The sequence below is a fragment of the Ciconia boyciana genome, chromosome 3, assembly GCF_034638445.1.
Source record: "Ciconia boyciana chromosome 3, ASM3463844v1, whole genome shotgun sequence".
In the NCBI taxonomy this organism is placed as follows: Eukaryota; Metazoa; Chordata; class Aves; order Ciconiiformes; family Ciconiidae; genus Ciconia; species Ciconia boyciana.
Genome location: NC_132936.1, coordinates 14,231,446 through 14,251,409, shown reverse-complemented (window position 1 = coordinate 14,251,409; position 19,964 = coordinate 14,231,446). Strand labels below are relative to the sequence as shown.

At 35.5% G+C, this 19,964-nt stretch overlaps 1 protein-coding gene across 3 annotated transcripts in view; it reads right to left on the bottom strand.

Annotated features, from left to right (window-relative positions):
* The window catches only part of NBAS (NBAS subunit of NRZ tethering complex), a 182,173-nt gene that overhangs the window by 144,982 nt on the left and 17,227 nt on the right, over positions 1 to 19,964 (bottom strand). For all 3 annotated transcript variants that reach the window (XM_072858557.1, XM_072858556.1, XM_072858555.1), the window contains 12 exons: positions 17,941 to 18,079; positions 17,416 to 17,481; positions 13,641 to 13,769; positions 10,199 to 10,262; positions 8,558 to 8,751; positions 7,199 to 7,456; positions 6,298 to 6,423; positions 4,986 to 5,137; positions 3,974 to 4,108; positions 3,624 to 3,702; positions 2,781 to 2,885; positions 2,346 to 2,482 (listed from right to left, as the gene is read on the bottom strand). In XM_072858557.1, coding sequence (XP_072714658.1) covers positions 2,346 to 2,482; positions 2,781 to 2,885; positions 3,624 to 3,702; positions 3,974 to 4,108; positions 4,986 to 5,137; positions 6,298 to 6,423; positions 7,199 to 7,456; positions 8,558 to 8,751; positions 10,199 to 10,262; positions 13,641 to 13,769; positions 17,416 to 17,481; positions 17,941 to 18,079 — 1,584 coding nt within the window. The remainder of the gene's footprint in view (positions 1 to 2,345; positions 2,483 to 2,780; positions 2,886 to 3,623; positions 3,703 to 3,973; positions 4,109 to 4,985; positions 5,138 to 6,297; positions 6,424 to 7,198; positions 7,457 to 8,557; positions 8,752 to 10,198; positions 10,263 to 13,640; positions 13,770 to 17,415; positions 17,482 to 17,940; positions 18,080 to 19,964) is intronic.

The following is a 19,964-nucleotide window of genomic DNA, read 5'->3' as shown; positions in this document are numbered from 1 at the left end:
GAGGTAATTTCCTGACTCAGAATCCTTTATAAGATTTGTCTAGAGTCAAAGTTCATGACGACAGATTGAATTATTGTCACCACTTATCCCAAGACCACTGTAATTACAAGATGCATAAGCTGAAGAGACACTAAGTCGTACTGCTACAAACATTTTTTCTACCAATTAAAACACTGAGGTTTATATTTTTGCAATGTTTTCCTTTTGTTCAGAAGTTTATTACAGTAAGTACTTGCAACTTTAATATTATGTGGGAATGAGTAGTTCCATAAGTTGTATCATAATCTTGTTCAATTATTTAAGGCAAATTATTTCTCTATAGAACACAGTATTTAGACATAAACGAGATAACACATTCATTTAAACTGAATTTCATAGCAACAACTACCTATCTACAGAATGCCAGTAATTCTATTCATATAATAACCCATTTAAAAAATAAATGCTAGAACTAACAAGCCCAATAAACTCACTTAAAATGACCAAGAACTTCAATTCTCTTTGATTCATGTGGATTCATTTCAATTCACATGAAACAAGAATTCCAGAAGCTGAAGCTATTTGGATTCGGGGGGGGGGGGAGGGGGAGACTCATTCCATTCAAAAAAAAAAAAACTTTTAAAATTAATAAGAAAATGTTACTTTGTACAACTTTTGTCTCTTTCATTAGTATATTATTCTCATTATTAGATGTTTTCATCAACATATATTAAACTCTATTACATTAATAAAATAGAGTTTTAGGGAGTGTATTTAGCAATACTATGTGAGTAATCAGGTTTGTAACAGGGAAACAGTTTTAGAAAAAGGTTAGCTCAAATATACAGTATATTTTTATAATTATATGGGATTTGTGTATATAGGATTTGCTCTCATCCCCATTTTGTAGTTGTCCAAAGACAAACATTAAAAAGACGTACAATATTATCTGTTCTGCAACCTGGAAAAAAAAAAAAAAAGGAGTGAGAACCTGCACGTACCTGATCCTAACACTGGAATGTTCTGTCTGCCACGGGAATAACGATTCAAACTATATACTTCCATTTTTCAACAGCAGACAAAACTAAGTTCTTAACCCATAACTTCACATCTTTACTACTAGATCACTGGTGAAATGTTTTACTTTAACTGTCATTTTGCCTCTTGGTACATAAGTCAGTTTCTTAAACCAATCAACCAACCACAACAACAAAATAAAAAACCAAAACCAAGAACAACTCTTCAGAAAGAAGGGGAACCTGTTTATGAACACCAACAAATTATCATAACCACATTTAAGACAACCCTTCTTCCGTCCCTCTTACATTATAAGTCTTATCAAAACAAAAGAGAACAATTGAAATAGATTTTACCAATTTTATAAACACTGCAATAATTTCTCTTCATGGTCCTAACTGTTACTTTAAAGAAAAGGATAAAATAAGTGTTTTCACACCATAATGAAATAACTAAATGTGTTCCACATACTACCAACACAATAAAAAGGGCACTAGTGAGTATTAGATACCATGAAATAAAGACTAGCTTCTGCTCAGAAAGGACAAAAGTGACAAATATTATAAGCTAGGAAAAATGTCAGGGGAATAAACTTGCTGAATTAAAAAAAAAAACCTCTTCTACATGTAGAATTATCCAAATGGGACTGTTAAAACTTTGAAGTGAAAAAAAAAAAAAAACCAAACCCCACCCTATAATGCTGGAAGACCACAAAAAAAATTTCTATTAGCTACTCCAAAAACTACCCCTCTGAAGTAAGGCTTCAAAGTCCTATTGTAAAATATTAAATAATGAAATCTCCCCAGTTCTTTATTGGCACTGAACAATATGATTCAAAACTATTTTCATAATTAAAGTGTTTGAAAGAAACACTCTAGAAGCAAAAAATTATTTTAATTAATACACAGAACATTATTATAATGGTCAAGGAAGAGTCTCTTATGAAAATGTATATGAAACTGTCAGTAAACTAACATTTTATGCTGAAATAAAGGGTAGGAAAGTCTGGATTTAAAACTTTCCATAATTCTACCTTAGCAAGCTGCGTAAGAATCAGTAACAAGGAGATTAATGATTTTGAAGTTACTTCCTCTTATGTGTGATGGAGGCAAGAACATTTAAAATCCCTACTTTCCTGATAATAACCAAGAGAGACCAAAAAGCTTCCGTGAATGGCACAAAGTAAAGCAGAAAATGAAGACTGGTCAACTACATAAAGACAAAGCTGTTCTCTTGATTCCAAGTAATAACCAACAGCAGATTGACATATATGGAAACAAATTTAAGTATTAACCTAAAAATCTTCTTTTTTTTTTTTTTTTAATTAATATCCATTGATGCATCCTTACCAAGCTTCAGGCAACAAGAAAGCATATTCATGTGGTGAAGTAGTCTCTGGAAAATTGGAGAGAATTGCCTGTCTATGTGGAAGTAAAGCTGATCCATGGAAAGTGAACAAAATTTCCAGGGCTCTGACATTGCTTTCCTAAAAAGCAAAAACATTAAGTTGCAGAACTAGCTTAAGACTGATTTAGACTGAAAATGAGCAAGAAATTTAAGCTTAGATCATGCAATGAACATTTAAATTTTAACATTTTATTTAGCAATTAAAAAAAAAAAAGAGTTCACGGTCACCACATTTATTTATTTACAATCAAGCAAATACACCCCCCACCTCTTAAATTCCCATTGAGATTCAACCAAGTTCAAAGGGGGGGGAAAAAATGCCCTTAAGTGAAAACAGCAATAACAAAACTGCATTCTAGCAAAATAAATATTAATACCCGAGCATAAGTCCTTGCTGAAAGTACAATATTCTGATTTCTGAACTTCTTGAAGAACTCGCCATCATAGTGCTGTTCAGCTGCATGAGGCCCTCCAAGGATTTCCTTAAAAAAAAAAAAAGAAAAAACCCCACCACACATCTTACAAAAGATTGGTTTTTATGCAAGATTTTAAAAAGCATCAAAAAGCCTACACATTTCTTTATCTTAGGATGAATAAGTATGAGATGTAGAAAAGCATGCAGCTGTTTTTTATTTGTTTCAGTGAGAAAAAACCAGATGCATTTTGAATGACAAGCTAAGACAATTCTCTGCCTTATATTAATTAGGGTTTAGACAATACTAGTTCCAAAGAGATGTGGTAAAAGTCATTACATGACTAGTGCCAATTGCAAAGTTTAAGTTAAAAAACTAAGCAAAATATAGTTTGACATTCCAAAAACTTTCACTTCAGTAACCTCACAGAAGAAAAAGATTCATTAGAGAATCTGAATAGAACTTGCTAATTAGACTGACAGAGGGAAAGCCTGCACCAACTCCACATCCTATGTTGTTGCACAACTTAATTCCCTGCAGACACATTATGTTCAAAGCAGGCTTCTGCCCAACTATACCTCTCAACACTAGAAGCTGGCCATTTGCAACAGTGAAACAGAAGAAACACGGTAGCTTGAAAAACAGCTTACTTCTCTCAAGTGAGAGACTGTAGCATTTCAAGACCACTATAAACATTAATACTACAATATATAATAAAAAAGATATGATGATGTGACGAAAAAGTTACAGGAATACCTATGGAATGAGAACTCAAAAGAACTGTAGCCAGTTACCATGTGTCCTCACCTCATAGGTTTCAAGGCGATCAAGGTAAGTTAACAGCTTCAGCCTGCTACGGCAGAGTTCTTTTTGTTCCAGTGTCAGCCTGTGTTCAAAACAGGAATTTTCATGCTTGCAATTGATATTGTACATCATGTGCATATGAAAACAATGGTTACACATTTTAATGACTTTGTGCACTGGAATATATCAAGAAATTAAGGAAACTGAGAACTTTGACACAATATACTGCCAATTAAAATTTAAACCACTTTCCTATTAGGAATAACATACATGACAGTAATTACGTTCTTGCAACTGTGTAGTTATAATAAATGTGTAACTCTGAATATATCATGGCGTAACATTTCATTTACTTTGAGAAGTTTACTGATAATAGCAGTTCTTGACGCTTCTTGGTCTCTTTTTCTTTTCTAGTATCCATTTCTTCATCTGGTGACAAAAAGTCTTCATAGGGAATTTCAATGTCCACCTCCCCTGGTAAGATAAATCTGGAAGACAAAACCAACAATGTAATCAATGTTGATTAAAAAAACAAAAAACAAGCAACAAAATGGTATGACGAACTAATTTTTGAATAAACGTACTAACACATCTTTCTGTTTATGTCTTGACTAAAACCCTAAACTTTTATAGAAAATTGTAACACTGAACTTTGCTGTTGTAAAGCAAGCAGGCACTCATCACAAGCCAACAAGAGGCATCATCTCGTTTCCACCCTCTCCCTAAAACAAACCAAAAAAAACCCCAAACCACCAACCACACAGCCATGATGGTTATGAACATTTCTAAATTCTACTGGGATTGGCAGCAGCTCTACAGCATACAATTAGATGATGGCACAAAGCAAGAACAGCCTCTTCTGTTTCTACCACCAGGAACTGAATACTGAAGAGAATTGTCTCTGCATGTATTTCCCCACTGACACACTGTGTTTTGCTTTGTTCCCCTCCCCACTTGAACAACAGATCATTACAACAATTAAGACATACAACAGAACACATTTATAGGGATAGCTGCAGCTTCCAGAAGATGCAACAGAAACAGATTCTCATAGAAAAATAGTGACATCAGAAGTTCTCCATGATGAATAAAATAAAGGGCATCCAGAGAAGAGGGAAAATGCAGTAAAAAATAAACAGTGATTTTACCTTTTACAAAGGTAAAATGAGAATAAGTACCTTGTGGACATCTTCAGAATAGTTTGATTCAAAGCATAACCTTTCTTTTGGTCCTACAAAAGCATCTTAATATTTTCATTAGTGGTTGATAAAAAAATTTTACCAAATTATTAGAAAAGACTTCATACACCATCCTTCAAACAGAAAACAAAACAAAAAAACAAACAAAAAAATACTCTTCCCAAACCTGCCGCCATCTTCTCCTTTTCCTATGGCCACAAGAGCCTCTAAGTCTGTGCCTTTCAAGCCATACTGAAGGAGCTTCTTAGCAGCATCTACATTCTCTGGAACTCTTTCCAAGCACTCATGAAGAACCCATGTGCGCTTCTTAATTTTGCTCTGCCCAAGAACAAGAGCATAGACACAATGTTACGTGCTTCAATTCAAAGCAATGAAACTGGAGATGCTAAAATCTTCTAATGTGTTTCTTCCACTTAAGAAAGTGTCAACTTAACCTGATGACTGACAATGTGAACCAACAAAAAAAAAAAAGAGGTAAGAAAGCAAAAAACAATGCCCTCAGAGTATATGTGGCAGAAAAGGGCACGGGAATACCAAATTATTTAGCAGAACTTTCACAACAACTGCAACAGAAGTTATTATTTGTATTCCCTAATTAGTATCACTGCTCCTTACACTAAATAAAATGTGATGTTTGGGGCTAAAATGCAGTTTTTATAAATTGAGTGTATCCCACAATAGCACTAGAGTAATTTTCAGTATCAACCTCTTCACATGCCAGTAGGATTCTGTGACAGAAAGGACACAGCAGGGTCACAAAATATTATTGGCCTTATCTGCTGATCTTTAGTTAAGATTACATGGCACATGGAGAATGGCTACTTGTAAAAGTCATATTTTGACATTCAATTAATAACTGACTTGAAAAAAAACAAAAATTAGACTATATTTTTCTTGATTTCTTGGAAGACTTTACCCGACAGCACCATTAGGTTGTACATCTTTGACAACGCTTGTCTGCTGAGTTTGAAGTCTTTCTTCCAAGCCAAAAAACCCCACGTTGAATTCTACTGAAAAGCTCCGGTTACAGGGAGCAGAGTTCAATGTAAATTTTGTTCTTCAAACCTGGCTACATAGCTACTGATACCAACTTCACCTTCCCATTTAATCTTCTAAAATACTTGGAAGTTATTTAAATGCTTTATATTTCCAGTTATTATTATTCATTTGCTGGGCAACAATCTACTGCTGCATGTGGGGGAGAGATCACACCGGAAAAAGCAAGCTGCTATTAACAGAAATTAGAAGACACTTGAAAGGAAAGATTTCCATTAACTTCCAAGGTCTCCAGATCTGGCCTTCAGTTAATTTAACATCACTCTGTTCCACATGACATGAAATGGAATTTGTAGGACAGCTCTCCAAATTGCCATCAATTTATGTTGTATAAATTAGAACACAACTGAGAATTCAATATCTGTAAAAATAACGCAGCCATTCTGATAAGAAAGCCTGAAAGTCACAAAAAACAAACCCACCAAGTAGTCTTGAATTGAAGCGACGTTAACAGCCGACTTCCTCCACTGTCTTTGATACACAAGATCAGAATCAAGGCCATATGCTTGAGCCAAAGATAAAGCTTCCCCATATTCTTCATTATCAATCTAAAAAGCAAGCACATGAAAATTTCCGTATTAAACAATCAATTATTAATTCTGTGTCTTGAAACAGGTAGAGCGATAATTACTGTGGGTATGCTTAAGCAGGTAGGAAAGAGGATGGCTCAAGATACAGATGAGTAAGATTCAGATCTGATGGACACCTCTAGGAAATCAGAGATTTTTTTCCTCAAGAAAAAGGAAGACGTTATTCAGGTAACCAGTATGACATCAGCACTCCCTGGAAACTCTAACAACTATAGAGCGGGCTGGTTTAGCATTGAAACAATTGAAATGGCCGAGACAAAGTACTGCTTAGAGTAGTCATAAAAATGAAGAAGTATCTGTTCTTCAGCAAGAGCAAGTCACAGGCCTAACTTGTATGTATGCCTGAAAAAACACGCAAGTAAACTACATTCACATCAGAGCATAAGTTAACCCATTCCCTGGCCAGTAACAAGCTCAACTGATTTCATTCAATGTATTTGCCAGTCTTTCATTATTTCTAAACACTCACATGAGTACACTTCCAAGTCTGGCCAAGCTAATGATGCACAGTGTCTCCTCAGTGACCTGCAAACGTCATCTCATTTGAATTATTATAATGCTAGTTTTAGACAATGATCCCTTCGATTAGGTAACACTACACTGTCAGCTAAGAGACCCTTAGAAATATGTGCCTAAATCCTTCTCTTAATATAGCAAGAATTAAAAGAAAAATAAAGAGTTCTTCCTAAATAAAGCTGATCATGAGAGATATGACTTTTCCTTCTATACTTACTTTTCTCTGGTACAGTTCCTCTGGAGTCGTGGATCTCAAACTGACAAGGCGAAAATTCTTTGTAATAGTACGTGGACGTTTCCGTGGAGGAGCAAATCGTTCCATTTCTGTCACAAAGTACAGGCCTTGCTTTAGGTAGCTGAAATATCTGTCCTTAGCAGAAGTTTCATCATCTGAGTCAGAGTCATCTTCTCCCTCATCTTCATCACCAGGCCTGCTCTCCAAGCGTAATCTTTTTGGAACGAGTTTTATCTCACACTGCACAAAAAACAATTCTTAAGGGTAGAATATGGAGCATCCACCTACGACATCTCAACTAGTTTGGTGAGAATTCAGTACATCTCCACTTCCAGTACTTCAAATTTCAGAATCAACATCCTTCCTCCCCTTCTCCTTTAAACCCTTTATTTATCTTCTTGCTTAATATATTCCACAAACCCTGACTGGGTCTGTCTCCCAGATCTGAGGCTTCATCCCTTACCTACTGAATAGTAACTCACTATTACACTATATGCCCTACACCACCCTGGACAACACAGAACTATGGAGACATCTTCGTACGCTGTTACATAGCTTACTGCAACGTACAGCAATGTTTTCAACTCTTAGCTATCCAAAGCAAGGTTTTCTGTATGCCGGTCACGGGCTAGATCCGATTTCCAGAATAACACAAATCATTCCAAAAACATACATGCAAGCTTTGGTATGTATTGAGATATTCTGACAAATATTATTTTAAACATTTGTTTTAAAGATATTTAAGACCTATTTCAGTCCAAGCCTTTGGAAATAGTAATTTTCTTCATTTTAAAGAAAATTCCTAGTCAACTTCTTAACCAAAATTATGTTCTACTCCTTCCTGGAATCCTACTAAAGATGAACAAAAATAGATCTCTTACATGGCTTGATCTTAATTTAAATGTGTTCCTCATTTCTCTTAAATATACTCCCTCTGTAAGAGGCATCTGTTTCAAAATGGGAGAGGGATGCTTGCAGTATTCTTCAAATGCACTAACATATAAAGCAGTGAAAACTGTCGACGCAAACTGTTTCCTGCAGCAAGATTCCTCTCGTTAAGACTCAGCCTTCTAGGAGTTTTGCATCTACTCTCTAGAAGTTATTTGACAATTACGTTTTTATTAAGACAGTTCAATTGCAGCAAGTCCAGAATTTCATTTCCCTTCAATACCTACTTAGAGATAAGGAAGTGTGATTCTGTTTCCTATTAGTAATAATATTTTTTTTTTTTTTTAAACCATACCCCCCCCACACACACACACCACCCTTAGGATTACATATAGAAAAGCAAACTGTTTCTACAGCATTCCAAAAAGATATCTGCCTGTGCACATTCCTCACCTCCAGACTTAGAAATCCTCCATCATGAGCTGAAGTGACCTGAGGAGAGCTCTCAAACCATTCACATGACTTTCCCAGCAAGTTTCTTAACGTCTTGACTGATGACACAGTCAATGCACCAGAGCAGCGAGCCAGGATGACAGAATTATCTGCCCACCAATTTACATCTATCAATGGGTAATAGGATTCTTTATCTAAAATAAATAAGAAAGTGCCATACAAAGGAAGATAACTTTAAACACCAAATAAGAACAGAAGTGACTTCAATTATTAAGAGATTTCATCTGATGGCCCAACTTAACAAATATTTATTATCGTATACACATCCTTGGTTCACTAAGTTCATATTTTAGGTCAATGATATTTTACTAAATCAGTTCTGCATTAAACGAAAGCTGTTGAGGGGAAAACCACTTAATTGTGGATTTAATTTTTTTAAATATTTTTTGGTAAAAGAATTCAGAGTATACAGACTTATTTGCACAAAACATGACAAATTTTAAGTATTTGATAAAGATCTGCTTCAATACTTCCCGGACCATCCTTAAGCAAGTCTCTGTGGCTACAACATAATACTGGCAAAAATCAGAAAAGGTTACGCTGCTTTTGAGGAAGAGTGACAACCTTGTACAAGGCTTCTGAAACAGCCTACAAGATGAGGTTGTTAGGAAGATTAAACAAACAAAAAAAAAAAAAGAGTCACCACAACCGAAGATGGAAGCCGTGTCATTTCTAACATTATTTTGGTTATGGTAACTGGATGTTGGGACAAAATGTTCACCAGAGAGTTAGCTCAACTTGTTCACTACACTGTAATTTCCCACCTCTCTGATGAAAACCACCTTTACCCAAACAGCACTGAGAAACAGATCAGCTTATCACTTTTCTGCCACTTCAGTGCTTAGTCAGCACCTATGGAGGTCAGATGCGTTAACCCAAAGAGAGAATCACCAAGAAAAATACAAAGAAACAGGGATTTTTTTAATAATATAGATATATACAAGCAGTAGTGAATGGATCATGGAACAGCTATTGATCTCTGCACTCTTGGAAGAGCCATGCAATAACCAGGTGATAAATGGCTGCACATGGCAGCCTGAATTTTGGGAAAAGAATAGAGAGACTGACGTGAGGCAAAACCAGTTGGAGAAAACAAAGCCCTTTTGTTTCAGAATTTTAAACTAATCTCTTTAAAATATGTTAGCTTTCAATATTTATTAGACATTCATAGAAAGAAAAGGTTGAGTTCAGTTTTTTAGACTGTGAACTCCAATAACGTGTTACCTACAATATTATGGTGTAGTGACTTCTGATACAAGCTGAGACGTCTGCTGAATATTCAGCATTCCAGAGTCATTATCGCATGATTAATAATAAATGAAGTCCTGTACTAACTGAAATATGGTTATAGCTACAAAATAATTCTTAAGAGAGGATTAAAAAAAAAAAAATATATATATATGCACACAAACTATTGTGACATGCATTTAGCTATGCCATGTTACAAATTCAAATCATACATACAATTTTGGCAACTATTCTAATTGAGATTTAATTAAGCCATTTCAGATCTTTGTATATTTGTGTAAATACTTTTAACTAGAGAGTGGTATAAAATAATGATCTAACTGAACCACATACCTTTTATTTTCTTTCTTTTTTCACTAGACAGTCTCCAGTCTGGGTTGATCTCATCATAACCTGGCTAAAAAAAATAGGGCAAGAGGAAAAAAATGGATTATATGCAAGTAAGTCTTTTTAAACACAGACAATCTGTGTATTTATTCTATTGCTGACCCACTCATTTTTCAATGAAAATGCTCCCACATAAATTCAAACTTCTCCTGAACATAAAACATACAGCTGCTGTAGTGACATTGTACTCTTCTCTAAACAGTTAAATTAAAACAAAAACATAGCAAAATATACTGCTGGATTCCTAAAACACCGTATTAGAAAACAAGAATACCATTGGACCTAGCCTAGTCAGCATTAAACAGATTTCTGAAATAAAGGCTCTCCAGCACTTAGAATCCCACCAAGCATTTGTTTTGCATGTCTATACATAGGACTGCAAGCATATAAAACAAGAATCTCCAAAACAGTCCTCCTGTTTGCTCTGTGTAGTGATCCTGAGTACCAGCCTAGTACAGTGCTGTATGCCTGTACTCTGGTTATTTTCATAAATATAAAGCCCCTTTCAAGACTAGTGCAGCAAGGGAACCAGCATAATTTAATGATGCACTGCAGCATTTGGAATTAGTAAGCTGTTACTGTGTTGGGTTTTTTTAAACTTTATTTGGCAACGTTAGAATACATGGGAACTACACAAACATAGATGACACTAATCCTACCCCTAACTGCAGGCAGATTATACAGCTCAGACAACCAAAGCAGGTTTGGGTCATACAAAAGGTGATTTTCAGGCTTAATTTTTAGTAGAAAGAGAGGGGTCTACTAATTAAAAGTAATCATGAGACCACTTTAACTTAACAAGTATGTTTGGATGACAATTAAGTAGGAATTGCACACATTACAAAAGTATCCATTATATTCGGACACCAATTTCACCTATAAAAATCATTCTGAAAACAGTCAAGTACTGTAATACTCCTTTATATCACCCTCACTAGATGATAAAGTCCTGAAAACTGCTTCAGAATACATATGCATTATCATTAAAAACAAAGAAAATATAAAACCATTCGCTGTAAACATCAAGCAAAATCTGTATTCTCAAAAAAAAAATCTGAAATATATGTTAAAAATACAGAGATATATACGGAGATAAATATAGATAGATATGCATACGTAGACACATATACACACACAACACTTTTGACAACACTGGAGCTGGATTTTTTGTTTGTTTTTTAAAAGTACTTTCCAAATAAACTTGGAACTACATTTCTGTGATGGTCTGACCCCAGCCGGCAGCTAAGCACCACACAGCCACTTGCCAACTCCCCTCCCTTAGCGGGACAGGGGAGAGCATAGGAAGAGCAAAAGCAAGAGCAATTGTGGGTCGAGACAAATATTGTTTAATAAGCAAAGGAAAGGCAAATAAAGAAGAAAAACAAGTGATGCAAAGGCAATCATTCACCACCTCCCACAAGCAGACCGATGCCCACCCAGTCTCTGAGCCATGTCTACCTACACAAAACTTCCCCTTGCTCCGTTTTTATGCTGAGCATGACATTATATGGCATGGAAAATCCCTTTGGTCAGCTGGGGTTAGCTGTCCAGGCTGTGTCCTCTCCCAGGTTGTTGTGCACCCCCAAACTATTCATTGGGGGAGGACAGTGAGAAACAAAGAAGGCCTTGAAGCTGTGTAAGCACTGTTGAGCAATAGCTAAAACACGGAGGTGTCATCAGCGCTGTTTTGGTCACAAATCCAAAACCTAGCACCATACGGACTGCTATGAAGGAAGTGAACTCCATCCCTGCCAGACCCAGTACCATTTCACAGTCAACACAGCCTAACCAGATCTGCCTGCTTACCTGTTAAGAACCAAAACTTACACTACACAACAACACAGCCACATTGCCAAGTCTTGCAGTGAGAACAAAAAGGTAACACCACACCAGTGGTGTTCAGGATGGCAACATACCATTATCTCTACAGGTATGTACTGACTTCTCTTTCCTATAGTCAAAGTTTTTGGCCTACAGTATCCTGTAATTTTTCTGGAAAACATTCCTTTAACCTCATTGTTGTCATGATAGCCAAAGGAAGACGTCTGCCTTCATTTTGTCCTCTTCCTCATTATAGAAACCTGTGCCTATATGTAATGTCAGGAATTGTTTTGTTGTGGACCTTATGCTGCCTACTGTGCAATGCATAGACTGAGGAGAAACTCAATATGGTGTGGGGGAAAAGCTGTCTGTGTTTCATGTGAATACATAAACTTGAAGAATTTGAAGTATTCTACAAAAACTGGAGGAAATATTTTTGTATTGGAATTTCTAAAGGAATCAACACACTGTACAAAGATTTACCATGCAAAAGGAAATTACAGAGAAGAATCAGAAACTGCAAATATTTCATTATAACATGTGAATTGATTAATCAGCACATGCACTAAAACATAACTGTTTATTACTATGCAGCAAATGTTTCATCCTACAATAGTTTTCTAATAAGAAACACACTTATGTACAATAAAACCATCTGAGATCAATACCGTGTAGGAAATACTGGTGGTAATTTGTGCCATCTATGTCTAGTGACCAAAGATCCTTTTTGACTGGTATACCCTGTTTGGACTTAATGTCAGTTCATGTCTTGTAAGTTTAGAACATAACACATGGTACTTCAAGTGAAAAGCCTTTCCATACCTATTAGTGAAGAAATTAATGGGAGTAAAACCAGAATACTTCACATACTAGCGTGCATCATTTCAGATTTGTCACTTTTCAAAATGCAGATATGTTTTCCTCATTAAAATGAAGTGTTATCTTTACCCAGACAGTGTATTAGTTATTTGGAATTTTCTTTGAAAACTAAGTTTTCAATTCCCAGGGTTTAAATTCACACTAGTCATGTAAAAGTTTGCCGGTGTCTGGGCAATTCCTAACTTAAGTTCCCCTACTCAGTTTTGCAAACAATTCCTGTAGAAAGCATGTGAGTTACTAATACCAATCTGATGAACAAACTATTCTGGAGCGTTATCTGGAAGAAGGTAAGGTAAATTTTGGGGGAGGAATAGGAGAGTACATTAGACATCCAGCAGAATTTCATTTCAACCATTCAAAGTTACCTGTGTTGGCCCCCACTTATATTTTAAAAACAGCCCTTCAGTCTACCTCTACAAGTGTTACCCACTTGGCACCAAAATGCCTCATGAAAAATTCCAACACAACTGGTTCTTTTTCTTAATTGTTAAAGTTTAAGGATTATAGCTAAAACACAGAAAGACTATTGTAAAAGTAAATATAGGGCTCTTGAAAAATATGGAGTTGACTGGAAAAAACAGTATGTAGCTAAAGCAGTTATCTGAACTACTCTCATCTCCTAGAAAAACATATCTCCAAAGCATTAAAACATATACTTCAGATTTCTAGACATCTACATTCTTCTTACCTGATCGGTTTGGTCCCATTCTCCTTGCTGTCTGAGAGATGGAATAGACCAGATTGTCAGTTTTCCTGAGAAATGAATAGCTGCCAGAAGAGCTCCATCAGGAGAAAGATTCATCTTGAAAATTCCATCCTGCCAAACATTATGTCAGCAAAGTAAAAAAAACCCAAACAAACAAAAAAATGCCCACACGCATCAAGGCATACTAAAAAGACCCCCCCCAAAGAGCCCAAACTATTTTTTTTACATTTTAGGAAAAAAAAATTGTACAATCTTCCATCCAGAAAATTTAACATGTTTTAAATTTAAAACAAAAAAAAATTTAAAAAAAAAAAAAAAAAACAAAAAACCTCACTATGCTAAAAGTCAGAATAAAGGTAAAATGTCAATTGTGGCATGGAAGAGTAAAAGCAACCTGTATAAAGAACACTACCATAACACTAACAAATCTTTAGGAATGTCAACTTCTGTATCACATTGTCATACAGTAAATAAAATCTGAAAGTGTGGCATTCCTAGGAGAAGGCCGTAGACAGCAATGCAGAGCTACTTGGAGGAAAACTGAAGGTTGTTCTCAAATCATCTGTTTAGAGAAAACATTTAGCAACCTCAGTTTTCTATTGTCCCGCCTTTCAGGTCCACCCAAGGAAGACTGTTACCCCAACACAGCTTAGTACAGTTCTTCCTCCCTGGGAGCAAACTTTTGGGTGAGCATTACTACAACTGAAAAAAAGAAAAACCACCACAACAAAAGCGGGGGGAAAATACAAGATATAGATAGATGAAGAGATCTTGGAGGAGCACATTGTTCATTTCAGGACACTGAATCTGAATTTAAGAATCTCTTGGGTAACAACAGACTAAGCAACAATATAGCAAACATCAGATTAAGTCCACACAGACGAAATAATTCAACATCTGTAATTAAACTTCATCAAGACCACAAAAATTCTCCTGGATTAAGTTTTCTTTCAGCTCTGGATATCTTAAGAGGCAAAATGTACTTCAAACAAAGTACTTCCTTAAGGATTCGCAAACTCCCACACAATTACAACTGGATCTATACATTATTTCCATGAGACAAGAGCCTGTAAATATACACTCAAATTTTGAAGTAAAACTTAGTGCCACTGGCAATACATAACAATTTCTGAAAATACAATTTGTATTTATTCCCCCCACCCCCAACACAACTTCCATGTTTTCAGAAAGATCATTAGGTTCTCAGAGTCTAGTATTCACTGAAAGACAGCAGGATGTAGATTCCCAAAATTTGTATTGTTTATAAAATCTCATTCTGTTAGTGCAGTTTGCTTTTAAAAACTTCCTAATAAAGATTCATACTACAATAATGCTAGAACTGTCCAAGTCTGCTGCTAATCAATTTTTAAGCCAGCACCTCCCCTCTTGGAAAACACCCCAACATAAATGAAGTACAGAAAAGTTACTAGACATCCATACGACTAAGAAGTTTTAATGGAGTTTCTACAGCACATTAGTGGTAGGTATCATTTGAATATAACAATAGGGTTTTTTAGGGTTTGTTTGTTTGGGGTTTTTATTATTTTTATTTTATTTCTTAGGCTGTTTTAATTTCTAGCTATGCCACAGAAAAAACGATCATCAAGTAATCTCACTGTTGTACAGTGGTTTGCACCTATTCAGAGCACTGCTTAAATCCAAGCTTAAAATGTGTTTTTAATTGAAAAGGAGAGTATTATTAAGGTTTTTTAAAACTAATTATGAAATTTTTCTAATATAAATAATTAAGTATTCTCTGATTATATTCTTAAGCACCGAGAGTACTGCAATCTCTACTATAGTTTGCCAAGGAATTGTACATGCCTACTAATGGCAATTCTCGCTTTACAAATTAAGTTGTGTGAACAGAGGACAAAGAACAAAAGACTGTTAAAGGACTTAGAAACTTATAGACTTATAGCTAAAACATATAACCCATTAAGATAAATGGTCAGTGGTATACATCACAGATCTTAACAAGGGTTAAACATCTGCTCAGTAATCAGTAATAATTCTGTTGCTGTTAAATTTATTAGTTGGGTGGCCATTAACACATTCAAATTTACCACCCGAGCATCGTTATCCATAGAGATTAATCAGTTCTTTGGCAAAGCAGACAATACTGCCTCAGCAAACAGCTTGTCAACTTAAGGGAACTGCAGAAAAAGATACTGAAAACCTCAGCAGGCTGGCACTTCACATTTTGTAAGTAACATTTAAGTTAGCAACACTAAGAATCAAATCCCAATATAGCTAGTTCTAATATAGAAGTCCTCTAGCTGCTCTGTCTGGCAACAGTGTTAAGGCATGACAATTTCCCAGGAAGAATATCAGCTATACTTCACATATTTAAACCATAACCTCTGAAATCCGATTAAAATATTCAAGGATTAATAACAATCCCTGCTTTTCTTTGTAAATTTAGTACTGGCAAGTGCAATGAAGTTGAAGTTCAGTGCAGCTACACTCAGTACTAGCCTTCCAGTAAAAAAAGTTTACTTCAGCCTTCTCTTTTATATTTTCAGTGAGGGAAATAAAATCTCTCCCCATTCCACCCTTGAGAGAGATTCAGAAAGATTTGTTTCCCCCTTCCAATCAGGCATGCAATTTCTTCTTTTACCCAGTCACCTAAACATTCTAAAAATCTATTAAGGTCATTTCCAAAGTCCATACAACTTCAGACCAGCCATTTTTCCTCTCAGGAGGACACAGTGAGGGTGGTAGACAGATTCGTTACTGTTCTTTCCTTGTAAAGCAAAAGAAGGGAAAACAAATTTTTTACAAGGAGGGAAAGGGAGATTAAAAAAAAAAAGGAATCAAACAAAGGCTGCACACAACTAGTAGACAAGAGATAGGAGAAGGTAGTGCAGTACTGCATGAGTAACTCCTAAGGCATATAGAAGAAAGCCATGAGCACTGCGTGCAAAGCCTTAGAAACAAAGAAAGCACACACCTACACCTCAGCATGACACTGAGGATTCAACACTCACTCACGGGAGAGGAGAATACAAGACCCATACCCAGCATTTTTTAATAACAAGCTGATTCTAATCAGCAGTTTCATTAGGTTCGCATGCATCCTGGCAGTAGAAGTTTGAGCCATAATAAACCTTTGAAGCTACTTAGCAAAATGTTTCCATAGTATTTCATAACAGACTGTAAAAATTCTTTGTGTCTGCCCTATTTAAGCCATGAATGATTAGTCTGAATCCACTAATTTTTTCTTCTCCATATTGTATGAAAATTTTGGGCTGTAAGGTGATGGGTTCTGTTTGTTTTCTTGTGGGAGTGGGGTAGTGCAGAAGGCTGGGTTTTGGAGTTCCTCTTACTTCTCTCTCGGTCATATACTTGAGAAACATCATCACAATCTTCTCTCTTCTTATAGAATATATAACACACCTAACATGCTATGTTTGTTACACCCATTAACAAATAACTAGGTGACTTTTTACACATTCTTTTTTGAATAAGAGTATACATTTAATATTGTACTCAACATCTCTAGACCTTTTCCTGTCAGTATGCTGAAAACCCAAGATTCAAGCTTCAGCAGATGAACTAACTGGATTTTTTAAAAAGCCAAATAAATGGCAAGGTATTCCATTTAACTCTAAAAGCTTATTATTTTGGTTTTATAGAAATCTTAACCCCTAAGTCACATAAATTAAAAACTACTTTCAACCAGTCTCTCAGGCAGTCATTAATGGACAATTATGTTAGTAAAATACATTTCTGAGGTAGACCTAGACCTCAATACCTGTTCTGTTCCCCGCCTGCTGTAAAATCTTATATTCATAATCCTTAATAATCCTCTTCTCTGTGCCTGTAAGAACAGAAACATATCATACAGTGAAAGACAATCTCATACATTGTTTTATGCACCAAAAACTAAGTCATATCTAAAGTACTAGAACAACTCTGCAGGACTCTTTAAACTTCCCTAAGACTGCCTATTTTAATATAATACAAGGATAATAAAATGCCCATTTCGTTAAGTATGTGTCATGCCACAGAAAAGCACTACTCATTTGCAATGAAATTAACAGCTTGCTTTTAATACTAAGCAATACCTATGTAAGAGTAAATACTGGAATTTATCCTAGTATACTGTAAATTTATTTCAGTACATCCACATAGAAGTTGTTACCAAATCAAACATTTACCTCTACTAGAAGCAGAAGAAATCAAGAGTCAGACTTAAACTGAAACATTTATTTCAGGTGTGCTGCCTTTTGTTATGAAGTGACGATATTCATCCAATAAAATGAGGAAACATACTTACTGTTCTAATGTCATCTTCGTACCTAGTGACCTGTTTATAATGGGGAGAGCCTGACAGAACTCTCCAAGCAGATATCCCACAACCAGTTGCTTTAGATACTCCATCTTCATCTGTTTCACAGCCCCCTACAAGTAGAAGTCTGTAAAATATATAAGGGCATATTATGGTTTCATATACTGCCACATAACTGTTTTTTTAATTCTTAAGTCAGAACTATAGCTTTGCTGCAGTAACAAAAAGATTAAGTATATTAAGATTCCTAACAGCCCAAATAAGTTTTAAACTTCAGAGTGTTTATTCACAGACAAAAAGACTTAAACATTACTTGAGTAACACTTGTTATTTGTGGCATTTATGCCTATCCATTCTCATCTCTAGCTTTCCAAATAAGGCACAATTCCCACCATTTAAAAGAAAATATGTCTGGCTACAATTTAAGCTTTTCCCATACCCTCAAAGAATGATAACAATTTCATAAGCTTAAGCTTACGAAAAGTTCTGGTCATTCTGTTTAAGTATTGGATTTCCATTTATTCAGACGTGGTACAAAAGCTACTTCGCTTTTATTGAGGAACCGAATGCATCAAGGTTTTTCAATTTTGTTTTCTAAAGCCACTCTACCAATTATAAATGTGCATGCAATAATTTCATTACACACAGTAGATGATATTTTTAAAACTTTGAGGGCATTCTTACAATTATTGCTGATTACCACTAAAATGTATCAAAATATTTTCCTTGAAGCCCTTTCACCATATTAACAAGCAGTTTTATATTTAACTGATGATTACTTTGACAAAAACTTTGAGAACAGATGTCTAAATTTGTCTGGAAGTATCATTTTAGTGAACAACCCATCAAAAAGTAAAGTATCTGCAAAAAAGGCACAGATTGGAGAAGCCAGAAGTTCAGCCCTGAGAACACTCCTTTATCAATTTTCAAAGCCTGCATTACTCTTGAAATGCTCTACCACCTAGCGGCTGACACTCATATAGCTCTCAGCCATGGTTTGAGTGTATTTCAAAATATTTCCTGCAAGAGTCAACTGAAAGAAAAAAGAAGGAAAAAACATTTTTTTCCTCCCATGTTTAATCCTCTTCAAGAGGTCAGTAAAACTTATTCAACATTCCCAGGTCTCATGCTCTTCACAAACATACAGCAAGATGACTTCTACCATGGATGCTTACAGTCTGTTAAGGTTCTTAAGAGTTTTAGTTATTTTGTGGTGTAAAGAGTTCCCTAAGACAGCAAAACAGAAATCACTTTCACCATTTTCCACAAGAACAGCAATAGGAGGCTCTCAGTCTACCATCATAATTAACAGGAAAATGGGTAATTTTGCATTGTTCTTATGATCAGAAAGTAAAGGATAGGACAGCTAAGAGGAATTACTTCTCCCTTAAGGAGGTGCTGTTTAACTTTAGAACATGTAAAGTTTTTGACTGAGCATCCATGATGCAGTGGTTTCTTGCTGTAGTATACCAAGAAGAAACCATGTTATCATTTAAGGAACAAACAGATTCCTATCAGAGTCAAGGAAATCTAGCATGAGTAGTACAGATCATATTTCAGATTCCTTAAAACTGGTAACCTGAAGAGCATGTGGTAGCAAACATACTTCTTCAGTAATCAGCATATATTTTTTGTAGCAGTAACATAGGAAAAAAGCAGACATAAAATTCACCTATTATAGCCTTCCCGTAGATACTTAGCAAAGCAAATGGTTTATGAAGATGACAACAATTAGCAAAGCATGATATTAGACAATCCGTGACAGAACTCCAACACAGAGCAGCAAAGGAGGACTGTACTTCCGCATTATGTAGATCGCAGAAGAAACTTCACCATAAATACTTGTTAAACAGAGAATGTGACTGTTGCTCAGTGAGCACAGCAATCCCAGTGTTAAAATACCAAGTAACTCCTACAGCACATACTTCTTTTCTGAACAAGCTAGTAGTAGAAGACTGCATTAAGCCTTTTATGCAACAAACTCTACCTCTTAAATGAACCCAAGTTGCTTT